This window comes from Orcinus orca, chromosome 8 (assembly GCF_937001465.1).
Source record: "Orcinus orca chromosome 8, mOrcOrc1.1, whole genome shotgun sequence".
Lineage (NCBI taxonomy): Eukaryota > Metazoa > Chordata > Mammalia > Artiodactyla > Delphinidae > Orcinus > Orcinus orca.
The window spans coordinates 64,611,220-64,630,518 of NC_064566.1; the positions used below are offsets into that span (position 1 = coordinate 64,611,220).

The window sequence follows — 19,299 nt, forward strand, 5'->3', positions numbered from 1 at the left end:
ACATTTGTTCTCGCTTCAGGCCATGATAAAGAGTTTCCAGTCAAACGCACCAGCTAAAATGAACCTGTTTTCTGCAAGAGAAGCGGCCAGTTTGGGTCCAGCACTTATAAAGGTTCCTAGTGCCACAGACTATGAAATAGGCAGAAGTGAAGCGGACTATTTGAAGGGGTTCACAGGGAATCCCAGAGGACCTTAAAACTTCTGAGCAGGAAGGGTCCTAAGATGTCATTGTCCAACCACTCTCCAACTTAACAGGGATGCAGCTGAGCTGAAGGGACTTCTCTGGAGCCACTGAGCAGGTTAAGTGAGTGGCAGGGCCAGTAACTGTAATGAGGGGTTAGACATGCCCAGGTTGCCAACAGCCTCCGTCCAAGGACTCACTCTTTATACCCCAAGCTTAGACTGAAGGCCTAACTTCTGGTACCAACCCTAGGAATCAAATTCTGATTTCAAACATTGTAAAGATGCTTCTCATTTTCCAGACCTCTCAGTGAAAACTTTAGGGACAAATCAAGAAATCTGTGGCTAATGTCATAGACCCTTAGACAAAAATGGCCCTAAAATAATACTCAGTCTCCTTTTCATAGATGACAGAGAGCCAGAGAGAGAGAGAGGGACAGACAGACAGACAAAGAGACAGAGAGAGACAGAAAGAAAGAGAGAGAGAAATAATACTTTACCCCCAATACATACACAGAAAGTTCCTCGGCTTTCTCAAAGCAGAGAACGTCCAACTTGCTTGATTGAAGGGTAGAAAAGGGGGGTAGCAAAAGTTGGAATGCAGTGAGAGATTGGAAACTGGAATTGGGAAACTCCTCTAGCCTGGAACTCTCCTGGTTCCCGCTGTGAACCGGTCTAGGGGCTTCCCGTCGATGGCCCAAGCACAGAAGGGCGGGCAGGACACTCAGGGCCGCGCCACCGGCGGGACTGCCCGTGCCCGGAAAATGAGCTGGAGACCAAGAATTGAATGCAACTCCGGGTATTCTCCCTCTGGGTTCCCCGGGAGGCCCGCGCTGGGGCGAGAGATCCCAGGGGAGGCTGTGGGAGGGAGATAAAGCAACAGCCCCAAAGCTCCAGTGAATGCACTTGAAATTTCTGCGCGCGAGAGAGAAACTGTTTTCTTTGACACCAAGTTTCCAGCCCACCGGGAAAAGTCTCTTGCGGCGCAGCGCCCAGGAGATCTGGGTCTCCCACTTGGCCGCAAGCCGCTGCCCAGCGACTGGAGACCCGCTGCGAAGCGCTTCCGCCCCCGATCCCCTCCCCCGCTGCTCACCTGCGATGTCCCAGAGCTGCAGGCGAACCACGGTCTCCGGGTCCCAGTGGAGCACCTTGAGCGCGAAGTCCACGCCGATGGTGGCCCGGTAGTGCGAGGAGAAGTTCTGGTGCACGTAGCGCTTGATGATGCTGGTCTTGCCCACGCCCAGGTCGCCGATCACCAACAGCTTGTACAGGTGCTCCTTGTGCGGGACCTGCATCCTGGCGGCCCGCCAGCCGCGCCTTGCTTTGCAGTGCGGGCCGGGGAAGCGCAGTGCGGGCCTTGGGCGGGAGAGACTAGCGGAGCGCGAGTGCGGGCGAGAGAGAGCGGAGGCGGCGGGGCGGGACTGGACGGGGCGAGGGGCGGAACTCCTCCGCGGCCGCCTGGAGAAACGCCCAGACAGGAGCCCAGGGGTTAATCCTCCTTCCTACCCCGCGCCGCGCGGCCTTGGAGAGGGGTGGAGACCCGAGCGACTCCCGGGCCAGATAAGTTAGGGGGCCTCAAGGCAAATGCCTTTTGCAGAGGTTATTCGTACAGCACTTTACAGTTTCCGAAGTGCTTTTCTCGCCTGTGATCTTGGCCACAAAGCTTGGAGGTGTGGTTTTTATTTTCCAAGTTTTGCAAGCGAGAGCGTCAAAAAAATTAAGTGAATTGCCGAGACGATAGTAAAAAGCCAGGCTGAACACAGGGCTCTTGAGGTCACGGGCCCCGCCACCATCCCATATGGCAGAGAGAGCGTGGAGGCAAGGCAGCAGGTAATACAATTTCAAGAGGCATAAGAGCTGGATTTGGGTCCGGCACGCCCTGGTTTTCGAGGTGAGTGACCTTGTGCAAGTCATTTCACCTGCCCCTGCCTCCTTTCTTCCTTGGCGATCCGGTAATGGTAATCCTGACCTGTCAGCAGCCTGCGGGTGTGAACACTGAGCACCTTCACACCTATTCAACTAGTAATCGTCTAACCAGGAGGATAATTGGGCTGTAAATGCTGAGGGCATCCATGCTTTTAGCCTCCACCTCTCCTATCCTAAAAGCTCTGAGCAGCATTGAAAGACAATTTAAACAACTAGTCAGATTATTTTACGTGGTAATAATACTAGCAAGCATCTATCCAGCACTTGCTATGTGCCAGGTTTTATACATATGTCACCTAATCGACCCAGCAGTCTTAAAAATAGATACCATTGTGGGCTTACCTGGTGGCGCAGTGGTTGAGAGTCCGCCTGCTGATGCGGGGGACGCGGGTTCATGCCCCGGTCTGGAAGGCTCCCACGTGCCGCGGAGCGGCTGGGCCTGCGCGCCATAGCCGCTGAGCCTGCGCGTCCGGAGCCTGTGCTGCGCAACGGGAGAAACCACAACAGTGAGAGGCGCGCGTACCGCAAAAAAAAAAAAAAAAAAAAAAAAAAAAATAGATACCATTATTCTTCCCATTTTACAAACGAGGAAACCAAGGTCTAGACATTTTAAGTAATGTACCTAGGGTCAAACAGCCAGTGAGGAGAAAGCCAGATTCAGACTTAAATCTTTCAGTATGAAAGAGTTTTGTTTTGTTTTTTTTTTCCCATTTATTCTTTTAACAGATATATATTCGTGCTTGGGATGATAAGGAATAACACAGACAGAGATTCCTAGTCTCAAAAGCTTTACCTTCTTGTGAGTAGAGACAGACAAGACAACTGAAAAATAAACACAATTTGTAATATATTAGTTGATTTCTACCCACACAGGGACACACCAGGCAGGTTATATCTAATAAGTGGACCACGTAGTCTGTCTACTTAGAGCATTGGCCAACACTGAGGCTTCATGAGTGGGGGCAGGTGGGTGGATCAGGAAACCTGAGGTGCCTAAGCCATTTTGAGAGCCTGCAAAAAATTAGGGGTGATGGCAAAATAAGACCCCACCAGATCCAAAATTCTGGTTCTGTAGATCTGAAAGACAAGTTTGGTCTGGGCAAGAAGCTAATATTTTTAACAGTAGAATAAAATAAAAAAATAAAGATGAGAGTACAAAACAATGGCATTAAAAGCAAATATAAAAAAGAAAATCATCAAAGCCAAAAGGTGGTTCCTTGTAAAAAAAATAGCAAATTGACAAACACCTGATCAAGAATTTGAGAAAACATAAATTGTCAGTATCAGTTCTTATAGACATAAAAAAAATAATGAAAATATATTATGAACAGCTTTCTGTGAATAAATTTGGAAATTTCAGCACCATGGGCAAATTCCTTGAAAAACACAACTAACAAAATTGACCCCCCAAAATGGAAAAACTAGATCATTCATTGTATGTTGATTAGAGATTGGGTCTGTTTTTAAAAATTAATTTAAAACAGTAAAGCTTTCACAAGTTAACAAAAAAAAGAAACAAAGAAAGGAAAGCAAAGAAGCTAATGGTGGTCGAAGCAAGGAGGGGGTGGAAGTTTGAGACATCATGTGAGCCAGCTCTCAACGCTATGCCTGATCCAACCTCTTCACAGGCCCCAGCATGTTTTCCCAGCCAATCCAGCTGAGTCATCCTCACTCACCTGGTCTCGTCTTCTGATCAGGAGCCTGTTGGAGCATCAGATGTTTAGATTTACTGTGTGGGGCAGGCAGACCAAAATTCAGATTTTCTGGGACCTGAAGCTTATACACTTGAGGGGAGGGGACTCTTTAAGCAAAAGAATGCAAAATTAAGGACCAGGTCCTAAAGTTTCAGCTTTCCTTCACTGCCTCTCAGGGGACAGTCGCCAAGCATGGTGAGTGAGCTCCCTGGCTAGGCAGGAAGTACTGCAGTTCGTTTCCAGAGTCACTCATTTAGGTCTCATGACCATGCTTCACAGTGGGAAGAAATGACTCTCGGTTTATAATTCTTAAATGTTGTAGACTGAAGCAGCTTGGTGAGTACCCCAGGCTAGCAGTTCAGTAAAATCCTGAAAGACCCTAAGTAAAATGAGGGAGTTGGGTTGCAAGATCTCTGGGGAGTACTTCTGACTTTAAAATTTCAGGGTTTCCCTGGTGGCGCAGTGGTTGAGAGTCCGCCTGCCGATGCAGGGGACACAGGTTCGTGCCCCGGTCCGAGAAGATCCCACATGCCGCGGAGCGGCTGGGCCCGTGAGCCATGGCCGCTGAGCCTGCGCATCCGGAGCCTGTGCTCTGCAACGGGAGAGGCCGCAACAGTGAGAGGCCCGCGTACCGCAAAAAAAAAAAAAAAAAAAATTTCAGAATTCTGGGTCTTCTAGACATCTTCCGGCAAGAGTGATACCCCAGCCTTCTAACTACCTCCACCATGGCACCATTACCCGAGAGGTGGAGTTTTCTATCCTGCACTCCATCCCCCCACCAGCCCCACTTAAGGAGATTTGGGAGAAAGGCTGTGGAAGGGCCATTGCAAAGCAAACATTATGCCATAGTTCCTTTCTGTTTTCATGGCTCTCTTCTCTCCTCAGCTGCTGTATATTTTTCCCCCAAGATAAGGGCTCTCCAAGCTCATGTTTTTGGAGGGCAAACCTTTCTGTGCTCCCTTGCTTTGCTTTGAACTTATTTCCTTTACTCAGAACTAGGTTGCAAACAGGAAGGCAGGTAGGTGGGAATAGAATATAAACTAGATTCAGGCTAGAGCTTCTTTAGATGAAAAGGGCATTAGCTAACAGGTAGACCATCCTCGTCTTTCTATCCTCCGTGTACTCCCAGATTATGAGGCTTCATAACCCATTTGTCTCAGCCTGCGACTCCATCTGCCTCAGACTGTCCGCAAGGATGCCCGGCTTTATCCTGACAAGCCGGCCCTCCTTCTCTCCAGAGAGAAAGGACCTGGGGTTGTGCCATGTGGCTACTCCTCCCAGCAGCCGCCCTGCACCGTGGAAACCTGCTTTCCACAGTAACTCTAAAAGCATCTCCGGGGATGTTTTGACGATCTTACTACCCTCAAATTGCTAAACCACAGCACACCCTCGCCTGAAGAACAGGAAGGCAGGTGATCCGAGTCTCTAAAAGGGGAATGAGACCACAAAGGCTCAGAATTCAAGGATGAATGGTATTCCAGACAGCACAGAGTCGGATTTCTCTAAGACTCCGTTTCCTTTTTGTCCAGTGTGGGGATACATACTCACACATATGAAGTGGAAAAACGAATTTAAATCATTGGAAATGGCTTTGCAAACATAAACTTGAAATCCTCATGTTTCCCTCCCAGACCAGCTGTGTAAGGTGAGCCCCTAGGAAGTTACCTTATTTGCTTTCAGCAATGAGAGCCATAAGGAGTTATTCATTAGCTTTTGTAGTTCTTAATTATTGTTCTGAAGAAATACTTACATGACTGTAAGACAGAGTGCCAAATACTCTGTTGTAGGACAGGTAAGGTAATTTTTTTTAGATGAATGCAGTCTTCAAAAAGATGGACTTTACTCTGAAAAGGCCTGTGAGAGGAGACCGTAAATTTTTATCATCAAAACCAAGATTCTTTAAAATGAATGGGGGCACTATTAATAATTACACCAAACCACAGGAACAAGCCAGGGCTGTCCTAAAGAATGTTCATACCTGAAGCAGAGGGTGAGAGTTCTCAAGTGAGATCTACAACTCAGAGTGGCATTTGAAAAATCTCCTAAATCACTATTTTAATAAAGTTCTGCCAAGTTAAGGCGGACGCTCATTTCTCTCTTATCTTCAAAGAGTTCCCCTTTCATCTAGTAGGCTTGTCTAAAACCCGTGCTAACTTGCCATGGGAGTTACATCCAGTATTGATTCAGAGGTGCAGCTGTTGTCTGGAAGTACACAACACTTTTTAGATTATTTGGAAAGAGGCCAAGATGGATTCTGTACGGGAAGTGCTTGAAATGAGTACATTTCAGTCTACAAGAATTTTGATGTTGGACTTTTTCACCAGAAAGAAAAGCTGTAATAGGATAGTTATTGATTATCATCAGAAAATGGTTGCAAGGGAGTTTCTGAACCCTCCATTAGTCTGAACCAAGAAAACCAGACTATGCCCTAAATCATTGCCAGCAATAGATTTATCAACAACTAAAATTATGTACCGTAGCTGCACACATTAGATTTGCATTGGACAGACATGGTGAGTTAGGACTCATTTTCCTTCTAACCCACCTAACACGAATGAGTGGAAATGAGCTATGGAATGGGCAAAAGGCAAGCATTTGAGAAGAACATGGAGCAAAATGATTCTGTATGAACTCAGAATTTCAGTTTCCTTGTATTGGGTGCCAAGCCACTTATCTTGGCTAATTTATTTAAACCTCACAATCACTCTGTTAGTATAAATCCCCGCTTTATAATAAAGGAAATGGGGCTCAACGAGTTTAAATAACTTGCCCAAAAGTGACAGAATGAAAATTATAACTCCTAATTCCTAAATCTATGCTTTTCCTACTCTAACACATTCCTTTTGCATGTGATAAATTCCAGGCCCAGACTTCTACTCCAGCTTTGTTTCTGCTAAACTGCTAAAAATATTCAGGCTGTAAGGAAAAGGGGTTGACTGTATATTTTACAAAGTCTTAAGTATGTAGGGAAATATCTAATAAAGGAGGAAAAGAAAAATGTATGATTCAAAGTTACAAGGATATATCTCACAGTCATTCAACAACTCAGGCAAAAGGGCAGCACAAGTAAAAAGTGGCATGCTATTCGTTCGTGGGAGTGATCTTACCCAGCCTGTGTAGAGGGTATAAACCTAGGAGTCTACCGCTGTTACTCTCAGAGAAGTCAATCGCTTAATAATACTGAGATTCTCCTGTGAATGAGCCCCTCATTCATAACAAGTGGGGACACAGCGACTGGTACGGTCTCTCGCTCGGAGGATAACTCAGGAAAGTTACTGACACACCATCAGGGTCCAATCAAGAAATATTTTCGGCATAAAGCACTGTGACAGATTTTTTTGAGGGTCAGGGTCAGGAGTGGGGTCTCATTTATCTACAGGAATACATAAAATATAAGCCCCTGTCATCAAACTGTGGGCATTCTGCTTAGACTGTCAGTCAGCATGTGCACACCTGGCCCTCCATCTCTCCATCTCCCTCTCAGATTCCTTCACTGGCTTCTCCCCTTCCTTGCTGCCCACCACTCCAGAGGGCAATTCTCCACCCTTGGGACTCCGACCTTGCCTGCTTGAGTTCATCCACTCCCATGACGGGAGAGAAAACCGGGCTAGAGATTAAACTCAGCAATCAGACCATCTTATTTGACTTCACATTTGAGGCCCACCACTAACCAGGCGTAATACCTTAGTAAAGTAATCTAACTTCTGTAAGCCTGTCCCCTCGTGTATAAAATGAGGATAGTATTTCTACCTCCTAAAGTTGTCAGAAGCCTAAAGGAAGTAATGCAGTGAAGCGCTCGGCATAGTGTTTGGCCCAGGATATGCACTGAAAAGAAAATGCTGTTCTACTATCAAGTGTCTGCTGATGATTTCTATATTTGTACTTAAGACCCCAGCCTCGCTCATGCATTTCACACCCTTGTTCCAGCTGCCTTTGGGGCATTTCTACCAGGCTTTCTGGAGAACAGCTCAAATGTAACATGTGCAAAGCTGAAGTCATTATCTACCCTAACAGACTTGTTCCTTTTCCTGTATTCCTGGTTTTAGTCATTGGTCCCACCCTCCCCAAAGTCTACCAAGCCTGGAAACTCAGTCATACTTGACTCCTGCCTCCTTATTGCCACACATCCCAGCAGCCTGAGTCTTCTGATTCTATCTCAGATCCCTTAGTGCATTTCTTCTACTCCCTAAAAGTACTATTAGAAGATAGAGGTGAATATCCATTCAATATTATTGTGGGCAAAGGATTTTTAAGCATTATGCAAAAGGAAGAAATCATAAAAGGAAAAGAATTTTAGATACACACACACACACACACACACACACACACACACACACACACACACACACTCATATATATATAAAATCACCAGAAGCAAGACAAATAGCAAATGCAAAATGGGGAAGATTTTTGTCTGCTTAAATGTCTGACATTTAAGACAGGCAGAAATAGAATACACTATATATATAAAAAAAAAAGCTCTTGTAAAATATTTTAAAATATCCAAACAGATAAAGGAACAGGGATACAAATAAATGACCACACAAAAAGCCAATAATAATATTTTATTATTTAAACAATATTTTTCACAGTAACAGAAGTAGAAGAGTTAAACAATAATGAGACATTTTTCACTTTTCAAACTGACAAATATGTTTTAATACTAAAAATATCCAATATCGATGAGGGTGCGAAGAAATGGACACTATCATGATCCTGGTGGGATTATAATTTAAGAAAAAGCTGTTAGAGAGAAATTTGGTTATATGTATGAAAAACCTTAAAAATGTATGTGCCCCTTGACCTAAAAATTCTATCTGTAGGAATTTATGATAATCAATCATTACAGAGAGAGAGATTTATAAAACTTTAACTTCATGAACGTTGCTTATCATTGGAAAACAACAGGCACTTTCTAAATATGTATCAGGTTAAATATTATAATGTTTTAAATATGTGATGGCATATTATACAACCTATATAAATGATGTTTAAGAAAAATATTGAGTTACCTGGAAAGATATTCATAATGTTTTTTCACAGCATTTTAAAATTGGAAAAAAAATTACAAAATATATACCCAGTATGGCATAAAATACATAATTTCCATTATACAAACATACACACACACACATAAAGATATAGAAATATGTTATCAGAGATGATCTCTGGATGATAAAGTTACTGCTTTGTTTTATTATATATTTTCCTACCTTTCTATATTTCACATTTTATTTTTACAGGTAACATTATTGTTTTCAAAAGAAGAAAACAAAACTAAAAAAAAAAAAAAAAGAATGTGCACTGAAGGGTTCTTAGAGGAGGATTCCCAGCAATCATCATAACGATTTTTTTCTAGGTCTCTCCAGTTGATACAGAGTGTGTTTTAGGTTTCAGTAATTTTCCAGCCAAACTTTTCTCATCCTGATTCCACTTATCTTATCAGTGCTGAGAGGTGTGCCTTCCCGAGAGAACCAAAGCACCACTTCACGGGCAGCATAATCAGGCTGACACTTCAGAACCTCACAGGAGGTCCCTACACTGTCCTGGAGTGACTGCCACAGCAGCCCAGGCTTAGCTCTCAAGAAACTGATCGAAGCCGTCCCCACAAGGTCCATATGCCTGAAAGGAAACTTATCTTCCCCCAAAGATGCGGCCCTCCCAAACCTTGATGTCATTCTTTCCCCTTCCTGCTTGTGCCCTACTTTTCCACTCAGACACCAATTATCTGATTCTTCCCTCCAGAATCTCTTGCAGTCATCCTGTCCTGTTCATTTCAGTCCTTCTTGACATCTCATCAAGTAGCTGTTTCCTAAGGATATCTCCCTCACTCTATCTTCCCTATTTGGACCTGTAACCATTCCCAGCTCAATCGTCATTAAAACTAAAGTACTTCAGTGGGGCACTCCTCCACTCACAACCTCTGAACTTATTTTATGTGTGAGAGGAATACATTCTATCTTATTTAACCCCTTGTTTCTTTCTTTTAAAATTTTTATTGGAGTATACTTGATTTACACTGTTATGTTACTTTCTGCTGTACAGCAAAGTGAATCAGTTACACATATACATATATCCACTCTTTTTTAGATTCTTTTCTTATACAGGCCATTACAGAGTATTGAGTAGAGTTCCCTGTGCTATACAGTAGGTCCTTATTAGTTATCTATTTTATATATAGTAGTGTGTATATGTCAATCCCAATCTCCCAATTCATCCCACTCCCCCTTTTCCCCCCAGTAACCATAAGATTGTTTTCTACATCTGTAACTCTATTTCTTTTTGTAAATAAGTTCACTTGTACCATTTTTTTAGATTCCACATATAAGCGATATCATATGATATTTGTCCTTTTCTGTGAGACTTACTTCACTTAGTATGATAATCTCTAGGTCCATCCATGTTGCTGCAAATGGCATTATTTCATTCTTTCTTATGGCCGAGTAATATTACATCATATATATGTACCACATCTTCTTTATCCATTCCTCTGTCGATGGACACTTAAGTTGCTTCCTTGTCCTGGCTATTGTAAATAGTGCTGCAATGAATATTGGGGTGCATGTATATTTTCGAATTATGATTTTCTCAGGGTATATGCCCAGGAGTGGGATTCCTGGATCACATGGTAGTTCTATTTTTAGTTTTTTAAGGAACCTCCATAATGTTCTGCATACCTGCTGTATCAATTTACATTCCCACCAACACTGTAGGAGGGTTCCCTTTTTTCCATACCCTCTTCAGCATTTATTGTTTGCAGATTTTTTGATGATGGCCATTCTGAATATGGTACTGGCACAAAAGCAGAAATAGATCAATGGAACAGAAATGAAAGCCCAGAGATAAACCCACACACCTATGGTCAACTAATCTATGACAAAGGAGGCAAGAATATGCAATGGAGAAAAGACAGTCTCTTCAATAAGTGGTACTGGGAAAACTGGACAGCTACATGTAAAAGAATGAAATTAGAAAACTCCCTAACACCATACCCCAAAATAAACTCAAAGTGGATTAAAGACCTAAACGTAAGGCTGGATATAAAACTCCTAGAGGAAAACATAGGCAGAACGCTCTATGACATAAATCACAGCAAGACCATTTTTGACCCACCTCCTAGAGTAATGAAAATAAAAACAAAAATAAACAAATGGGACCTAATTAAACTCAAAAGCTTTTGCACAGAAAAGGAAACCACAAACAAATGAAAAGACAACCAACAAAATGGGAGAAAATATTTACAAACAAAGTGACCGACAAGGGATTAATCTCCAAAATATACAAACAGCCCACGCAGCTCAATATCCAAAAAACAAACAACCCAATCAAAAAATGGGCAGAAGACCTAAATAGACATTTCTCCAAAGAAGACAGACAGATGGACAAAAAGCACATGAAAAAATGCTCTACATCACTAATTATTAGAGAAATGCAAATCAAAACTACAATGAGGTATAACCCTTTGGTGAGTTGCATTTTCTGTTCTATGCAGCCAAAGCAAATCCTTAATGATAAATCTCCTTGAGTCAGACAGGAAGAGGTCATCTCCCTCCCAAGTACACCTATGTAATAGCAGTTTATATATATGCCCGCTCACTGTCTATGTCCTGTATGCACTTTTTTGTAGATTTCTTCCCAGTCTATATCCTTCCAATGCGATTCCTTACCAGCACCTGGCACAGCCCCTGCCATGCCCCACCTGTGGGCTCAAGACACATTCTGTCATTCAGGCTAGGCTGCATTAAATGTCCTTGAAACAGAGCAGGACCCTATGGTCCTTCCCCCCCACCCCAAGTCCTCAGCCTGCTTTTGTGGAAAAACTTTAACCAAAGAATAAGTTTAATCAGAGAAGTGAGAAAATGCAGAAACGAAGGAAAACAGCCAAAGGAGACCAAATAAATAGTTCAGTCATTAAGCAAAGTCAAGGACCTTTAGTTCCTCCTTAAGTGCTATAGGTAATATTCTGAGCCATATCCTGTGAGCTGTCTTACAGACACAGAAACCCCCACCAAGTGGAAGAAGTTAATTACATGATGACCAGGCTGTAGCCATGACATAAGCTGCCACAATTCCGAGAACTGCTCTCAGAAAAATGGAAACATACCGACCCTGGAACTGAATATTAACTGTACCTAAAACAATCAAGATGACGCTGGTCAGACCACTGACGACCAGTTTCAAGATGACTGTCTGAGCTGACTGTATTGTTTCTGCATGTAGCCTCCTCCCTCTGTCTATAAAAGCTCTTGCCCCCTGATTGTCAAGCCGGGGTTGGGGGGTGGAATTGGCCTTTGGACAGGCGTCCACCCTCTCCGACGGTTGCTGGCATCCAAAATAAAGCAAAATAGGTGGTCACAAAGCACCGAGCTGATCTCCCTGTGCTATGCGGCTGCTTCCCACTAGCTATCTATTTTACATTTGGTAGCGTATATATGTCCATGCCACTCTCTCACTTCGTCCCAGCTTACTCTTCCCCCTCCCCGTGTCCTCAAGTCCATTCTCGACATCTGTGTCTTTATTCCTGTCCTGCCCCTAGGTTCTTCAGTACCATTTTTTTTGGGGGGGGGGGTCCATATATATGTGTTAGCATACGGTATTTGTTTTTCTCTTTCTGACTTACTTCACTCCGTATGACAGACTCTAGGTCCATAGACCTCACTACAAAAAACTCAGTTTCGTTTCTTTTAATGGCTGAGTAATAATCCATTGTATATATGTGCCACATCTTTATCCATTCATCTGTCAATGGACACTTAGGTTGCTTCCATGTCCTGACTATTGTAAATAGTGCTGCAATGAACATTGTGGTACATAACTCTTTTTGAATTATGCTTTTCTCAGGGTATATGCCCAGTAGTGGGATTGCTGGGTCGTATGGTAGTTCTATTTTTAGTTTTTTAAGGAAACTCCACCGTGTTCTCCATAGTGGCAGTATCAATTTACATCCCCACCAACAGTGCAAGACGGTTCCCTTTTCTCCACACCCTCTCCACCATTTATTGTTTGTATATTTTTTGATGATGACCTTTCTGACCAGTGTCAGGTGATACCTCATTGTAGTTTTAATTTGCATTGCTCAAATGGTTAGTGATATTAAGCATCCATTCATGTGTTTGTTGGCAATCTGTATGTATCTTCTTCGGAGAAATGTTTATTTAGGTCTTCTGACCGTTTTTAGATTGGGTTGTTTGTTTTTTGATATTGAGCTGCATGACCTGCTTATAAATTTTGGAGATTAATCCTGTGTCAGTTGCTTCATTTGCAAATATTTTCTCCCATTCTGAGGGTTGCATTTTCATCCCATTATGGTTTCCTTTGCTGTGCAAAAGCTTTTAAGTTTCATTAGGTCCCATTTCTTTCTTTCTTTATTTTTTTAGATATCCATTTCTCTAGGAGGTGGGTCAAAAAGGATCTTGCTGTGATTTATGTCATAGAGTGTTCTGCCTATGTTTTCCTCTAAGAGTTTTATAGTGTCTGGCCTTATATTTAGGTCTCTAATCCATTTTGAGTTTATTTTTGTGTATGGTGTTAGGGAGTGTTCTAATTTCATTCTTTTACATGTACCTCTCCAGTTTTCCCAGCACCACTTATTGAAGAGACTGTCTTTTTCCATTGTACATTCTTGCCTCCTTTATCAAAAATAAGGTGACCATATGTGCGTGGGTTTATTGTTGGGCTTTCTATCCTGTTCCATTGATCTATATTTCTCTTTTTGTGCCAGTACCCTACTGTCTTGATTACTGTAGATTTGTAGTATAGTCTGAAGTTAGGGAGCCTGATTCCTCCAGCTCCATTTTTCTTTCTCAAGATTGCTTTCGCAATTCAGGGTAGTTTGTGTTTCCATACAAACTGTCAAATTTTTTGTTCTAGTTCTGTGAAAGATGCCCTTGGTAGTTTGATAGGGATTGAATTGAATCTGTAGATTGCTTTGGGTAGTAGAGTCATTTTCAAAATGTTGGTTCTTCCAATCCAAGAACATGGCATATCTCTCCATCTGTTCGTATCATCTTTAATTTCTTTCATCAGTGTCTTATAGTTTTGTGCATAGAGGTCTTTTTTCTCATTAGGTAGGTTTATTACTAGGTATTTTATTCTTTTTGTTGAAATGGTAAATGGGAATGTTTCCTTAATTTCTCTTTCAGATTTTTCATCATTAGTGTATAGGAATGCAAGAGATTTCTATGCATTCATTTTGTATCCTGCTACTTTACCAAATTCATTGATTAGTGCTAGTAGTTTTCTGGTAGCATCTTTAGGATTCTCCATGTATAGTATCATGTCATCTGCAAACAGTGACTGTTTTACTTCTTCTTTTCCGATTTGGATTCCTTTTATTTCTTTTTCTTCTCTGACTGCTGTAGCTAAAACTTCCAAAACTATGTTGAATAATAGTGGTGAGAGTGGGCAACCTTGTGTTGTTCCTGATCTTAGAGGAAATGGTTTCAGTTTTTCACCATTGAGAACAATGTTGGCTGTGTGTTTGTCATATATGGCCTTTATTATGTTGAGGTAAGTTCCCTCTATGCCTACTTTCTGGAGGGTTTTTATCATAAATGGTGTTGAATTTTGTCAAAAGCATTTTCTGCATCTATTGAGATGACCATATGGTTTTTATCCTTCAATTTGTTAATATGGTGTATCACATTGATTGATTTGCGTGCATTGATGAATTCTTGCATTCCTGGTATAAACCCCACTTGATCATGGTGTATGATCCTTTTAATGTGCTGTTGGATTCTGTTTGCTAGTATTTGGTTGAGGATTTTTGCATCTATGTTCATCAGTGATATTGGCCTGTAGTTTTCTTTCTTTGTGACATCTTTGTCTGGATTTGGTATCAGGGTGATGGTGGCCTCATAGAATGAGTTGGGGAGTGTTCCTCCCTCTGCTATATTTTGGAAGAGTTTGAGGAGGATAGGTGTTAGCTCGTCTCTAAATGTTTAATAGAATACACCTGTGAAGCCATGTGGTCCTGGGCTTTTGTTTGTTGGAAGATTTTTAATCACAGTCTCAATTTCAGTGCTTGTGATTGGTCTGTTTATATTTTCTATTTCTTCCTGGTTCAGTCTCAGAAGGTTGTGCTTTTCTAAGAAATGTGTCCATTTCCTCCAGGTTGTCCATTTTATTGGCATAGAGTTGCTTGTAGTAATCTCTCATGAGCCTTTGTATTTCTGCAGTGTCAGTTGTTACTTCTACTTTTTCTTTTCTAATTCTGTTGATTTGAATCCTTTCCGTTTTTCTCATGATTATTCTAGCAAATGGTTTATCAATTTTGTTTATCTTCTCAAAGAACCACTTTCAGTTTTATTGATCTTTGATATTGTGTCCTTCATTTCTTTTTCATTTATTTATGAACTGATTTTTATGATTTCTGCTAACTTTGGGGTTTTTTTGTTTTTCTCTAATTGCTTTAGGTGTAACGTTAGGTTGTTTATTTGAGATGTTTCTTGTTTCTTGAGGTAGGATTGTATTGCTGTAATCTTCCCTCTTAGAACTGCTTTTGCTGCATCCCATAGGTTTTGGGTCATCGTGTTTTCAATGTCATTTGTTCTAGGTATTTTTTTGATTACCTCTGATTTCTTCAGTGATCTCTTGGTTATTTAGTAGTGTATTGTTTAGCCTCCCTGTGTTTTTAATTTTTAACAGATTTTTCCTGTAATTGATATCTAGTCTCATAGCATTGTGCTCGGAAAAGATACTTGATATGATTTCAATTTTCTTAAATTTACCAAGGGTTGATTTGTGATCCACGATATGATCTATCCTGGAGAATGTTCCATGACCACTTGAGAAGAAAGTGTATTCTGTTGTTTTTGGATGGAGTGTCCTATAAATGTCAATTAAGTCCATCTGGTCTAATGTGTCATTTAAAGCTTGTGTTTCCTTATTTATTTTCATTTTGGATGACCTGTCCATTGGTGAAATTGGGGTGTTAATAGTAGCACCCTACTATTATTGTGTTACTGTCAATTTCCCCTTTTATGGCTGTTAGCATTTGCCTTATGTATTGGGGTGCTCCTATGTTGGGCGCATAACTATTTACAATTGTTATATCTTCTTCTTGGATTGATCCCTTTATCATTATGTAGTGTCCCTCTTTGTCTCTTGTAATGGTCTTTCTTTTAAAGTCCATTTGGTCTGATATGAGAATTGCTACTCCAGCTTTCTTTTGATTTCCATTTGCATGGAATATCTTTTTCCATCCCCTCACTTTCACTCTGCATGTGTCTCTAGGTCTGAAGTGGGTCTCTTGTAGACAGCATATGTACGGGTGCTATTTTTGTATCCATTCAACCAGTCTATGTCTTTTGGTTGGAGCATTTAATCCATTTACAGTTAAGGTAATTATCAATATGTATGTTCCTATTCCCATTTTCTTAATTGTTTTGGGTTTGTTATTGTAGGTCTTTTCCTTCTTTTGTGTTTCCTGTCTTAGTAAGTTCCTTTAGCATTTGTTGTAAAGCTGGTTTTGTTCTGCTGAATTCTCTTAGCTTTTGCTTATCTGTAAAGGTTTTAATTTCTCCATCAAATCTGAATGAGATCCTTGCTGGGTAGAGTAATCTTGGTTGTAGGTTTTTCCCTTTCATCACTTTAAATATGTCCTGCCACTCCCTTCTGGCTTGTAGAGTTTCTGCTGAAAGATCAGCTGTTAACCTTATGGGGATTCCCTTGTATGCTATTTGTTGCTTTTCCCTTGCTGCTTTTAATATGTTTTCTTTGTATTTAATTTTTGACAGTTTGATTAATATGTGTCTTGGTGTATTTCTCCTTGTATTTATCCTTTATGGGACTCTCTGCGCTTCTTGGACTTGATTAACTCTTTCCTTTCCCATATAAGGGAAGTTTTCAACTGTAATGTCTTTAAATATTTTCTCAGTCCCTTTCTTTCTCTCTTCTTCTTCTGGGACCCCTATAATTCAAATATTGGTGCATTTAATGTTGTCCCAGAGGTCTCTGAGACTGTTCTCAATTGTTTTCATTCTTTTCTCTTTATCCTGCTCTGCAGTAGTTATTTCCACTATTTTATATTTGAGGTCACTTATCTTTTCTTCTGTCTCAGTTATTCTGCTATTGATTCCTTCTAGAGAATTTTAAATTTCATTTATTGTGTCATTCATCATTGTTTATTTGCTCTTTAGTTCTTCTAGGTCTTCGTTAAACAGTTCTTGTATTTTCTCTATTCTATTTCCAAGATTTTGGATGATTTTTACTATCATTATTCTGAATTATTTATCAGGTAAACTGCTTATTTCCACTTCATTTGTTTCATCTGGTGGGTTTTTTACTTTGCTCCTTCATCTGCTGTGTATTTCTCTATCTTCTCATTTTGCTTAACTTTCTGTTTGCAGTCTCCTTTCCTTGGGCTGCAGGTTCATAGTTCCCTTTGTGTTTGGTGTCTGCCCCAAGTGGGTAAGGTTGGTTCAGTGGGTTGTGTAGGCCTCCTGGAGGAGTGGACTAGTGCCTGTGTTCTGGTGGATGAGGCTGGATCTTGTCATTTTGGTGGGCAGGACCGCGTCTGGTGGTGTGTTTTGGCATGTCAGTGAACTTATTATGATTTTAGGCAGCCTCTCTGCTAATGGGTGGGGTTGTGTTCCTGTCCTGCTAGTTGTTTGGCATAGGCTGTCCAGCACTGGAGCTTGCTGGTTGTTAAGTGGAGCTCGGTCTTACCATTGAGATGGAGATCTCTGGAAGAGCTCTCATCGATTGATATTACGTGTAGCCGGGAGGTCTCTGGTGGTGCAATGTCCTTAACTCAGCCCTCCCACCTCAGAAGCTCAGGCCCGACACCCAGCCAGAGCAGCAAGAGCCTGTCAGCCACACGGCTCAGAAGAAAAGGGAGGAAAAAAAGGAATAAAATAAAAGTTATTAAAATAAAAAACTAAAGTAATTTAAAAAAAAGAAGAGAGTAACCAAACCAATAAACAAATCCACCTATGATAACAAGTGCTAAAAACTATACTAAGGTAAACATAAAAATCAGAAACCAGTCTGTCGCATTCAGCAAACCCCAAGTCTACAGTTGCTCCGAAAGTCCACAGCCTCAATTTTGGGATGATCCGTTGTGTATTCACATATTCCACTGATGCAGTGTACCTCTAGGTGATTGTGGAGATTTAATCAGTTGCTCCTTAGGCTGCACGGAGAAATTTCCCTTTCCCTCTTCTTTGTTCACACAGCTCCCGGGGTTCAGCTTTGGATTTGGCCCCGCCTCTGCATGTAGGTCGCCCTGTGGTGTCTGTTCTTAGCCCAGACAGAAGGGGCTTAAAAGAGCAGCTGATTAAGGGGCTCTGGCTCACTCAGGCTGGGGGGAGGGAGGGGTACGGAATGCAGGGTGAGCCTGTGGCAGCAGAGGCTGGCGTGACATTGCAACAGCCTGAGGCGCACCGTGTGTTCTCCTGGGGAAGTCGTCCCTGGATCACGGGACTCTGGCAGTGGCGGACTGCACAGGCTCCTGGGACAGCAGGTGTGGATAGTGACCAGTGCTTGCACACAGGACTCTTGGTGGCTGCAGGACCATCCTTAGCATTTCATGCCCGTTTCTGGTGTCCGCGCTGATAGTCATGGCTCACACCCCATCTCTGAAGCTCATTTAGGCAGTGTTCTGAATCTCCTCTCCTCATGCACCCTGAAACACTTGTCTCTTGCCTCTTAGGCAGTTCCAGAGTTTTTCCTGGACTCCCTCCCAGCTAGTTGTGGCACACTAGCCCCCTTCAGGCTGTGTTCACACAGCCAACCCCAGTCCTTTCCCTGGGATCTGACCTCCAAAGCCCCAGCCTCAGCTCCCAGCCCCACGTGCCCCGGCGGGTGAGCAGACAAGCCTCTCGGGCTGTTGAGTGCTGGTCGGCACTGATCCTCTGTGTGGGCATCTCTCTGCTTTGCCCTCTGCACCCCTGTTGCTGCACTCTCCTCCGTGGCTTGAAGCTTCCCCCCACACACACACCCCGTCTCCACCAGTGAAGGGGCTTCTTAGTGTGTGGAAACTTTTCCTCCTTCACAGCTCCCTCCCAGAGGTGCAGTTCCCATCATTATTCTTTTGTCTCTGTTTCTTCTTTTTTCTTTTGCCTACCCATGTACGTGGGGGAGTTTCTTGCCTTTTGGGAGGTCTGAGGTCTTCTGCCAGCATTCAGTAGGTGTCTGTAGGAGTTGTTCCACATGTAGATGTATTTCTAATGTATTTGTGGGGAGGAAGGTGATCTCCATGTCTTACTCCTCCACCATCTTGAAGGTCCTCCTCAGGAGTCAACCAACCTGTCCTCTTCATTGGCTTTTGAGCGGCGAGTAGCCGGACCCCACTTTCATTTACAACCTGACTGGCACAGACTGTCAGTAAATGTTTTCATGAGAATGGAAAATACGAACTTGTGAAACCATGTCTTATATTACTGCCAAACACTCTGAGTCCTGGGTGCTATATGCTGCCTGTCTTTTTCTACAAGGAACTTGAGCATTGCTGCCAGCTTCTACAGAAAGCAATGGGAAGGGGGTGGGGGGGTCCAAA

The 19,299-nt window shown here is 42.3% G+C and overlaps 1 protein-coding gene across 2 annotated transcripts in view; it reads right to left on the bottom strand.

The window, feature by feature from the left end:
• The window catches only part of RAB38 (RAB38, member RAS oncogene family), an 87,855-nt gene extending 68,839 nt beyond the window's left edge, over positions 1 to 19,016 (bottom strand). The window contains exon 1 of one of the 2 annotated variants that reach the window (XM_049713464.1): positions 18,893 to 19,016. In XM_049713464.1, the coding sequence (XP_049569421.1) occupies positions 18,893 to 19,001 (109 nt within the window). In that variant the 5' untranslated portion in view covers positions 19,002 to 19,016. Of the gene's footprint in view, positions 1 to 1,273; positions 1,838 to 18,892 lie in introns of those variants that run through there. The other variant, XM_004271875.3, reaches the window with a different exon arrangement.
• Positions 19,017 to 19,299: the final 283 nt, after the last annotated feature.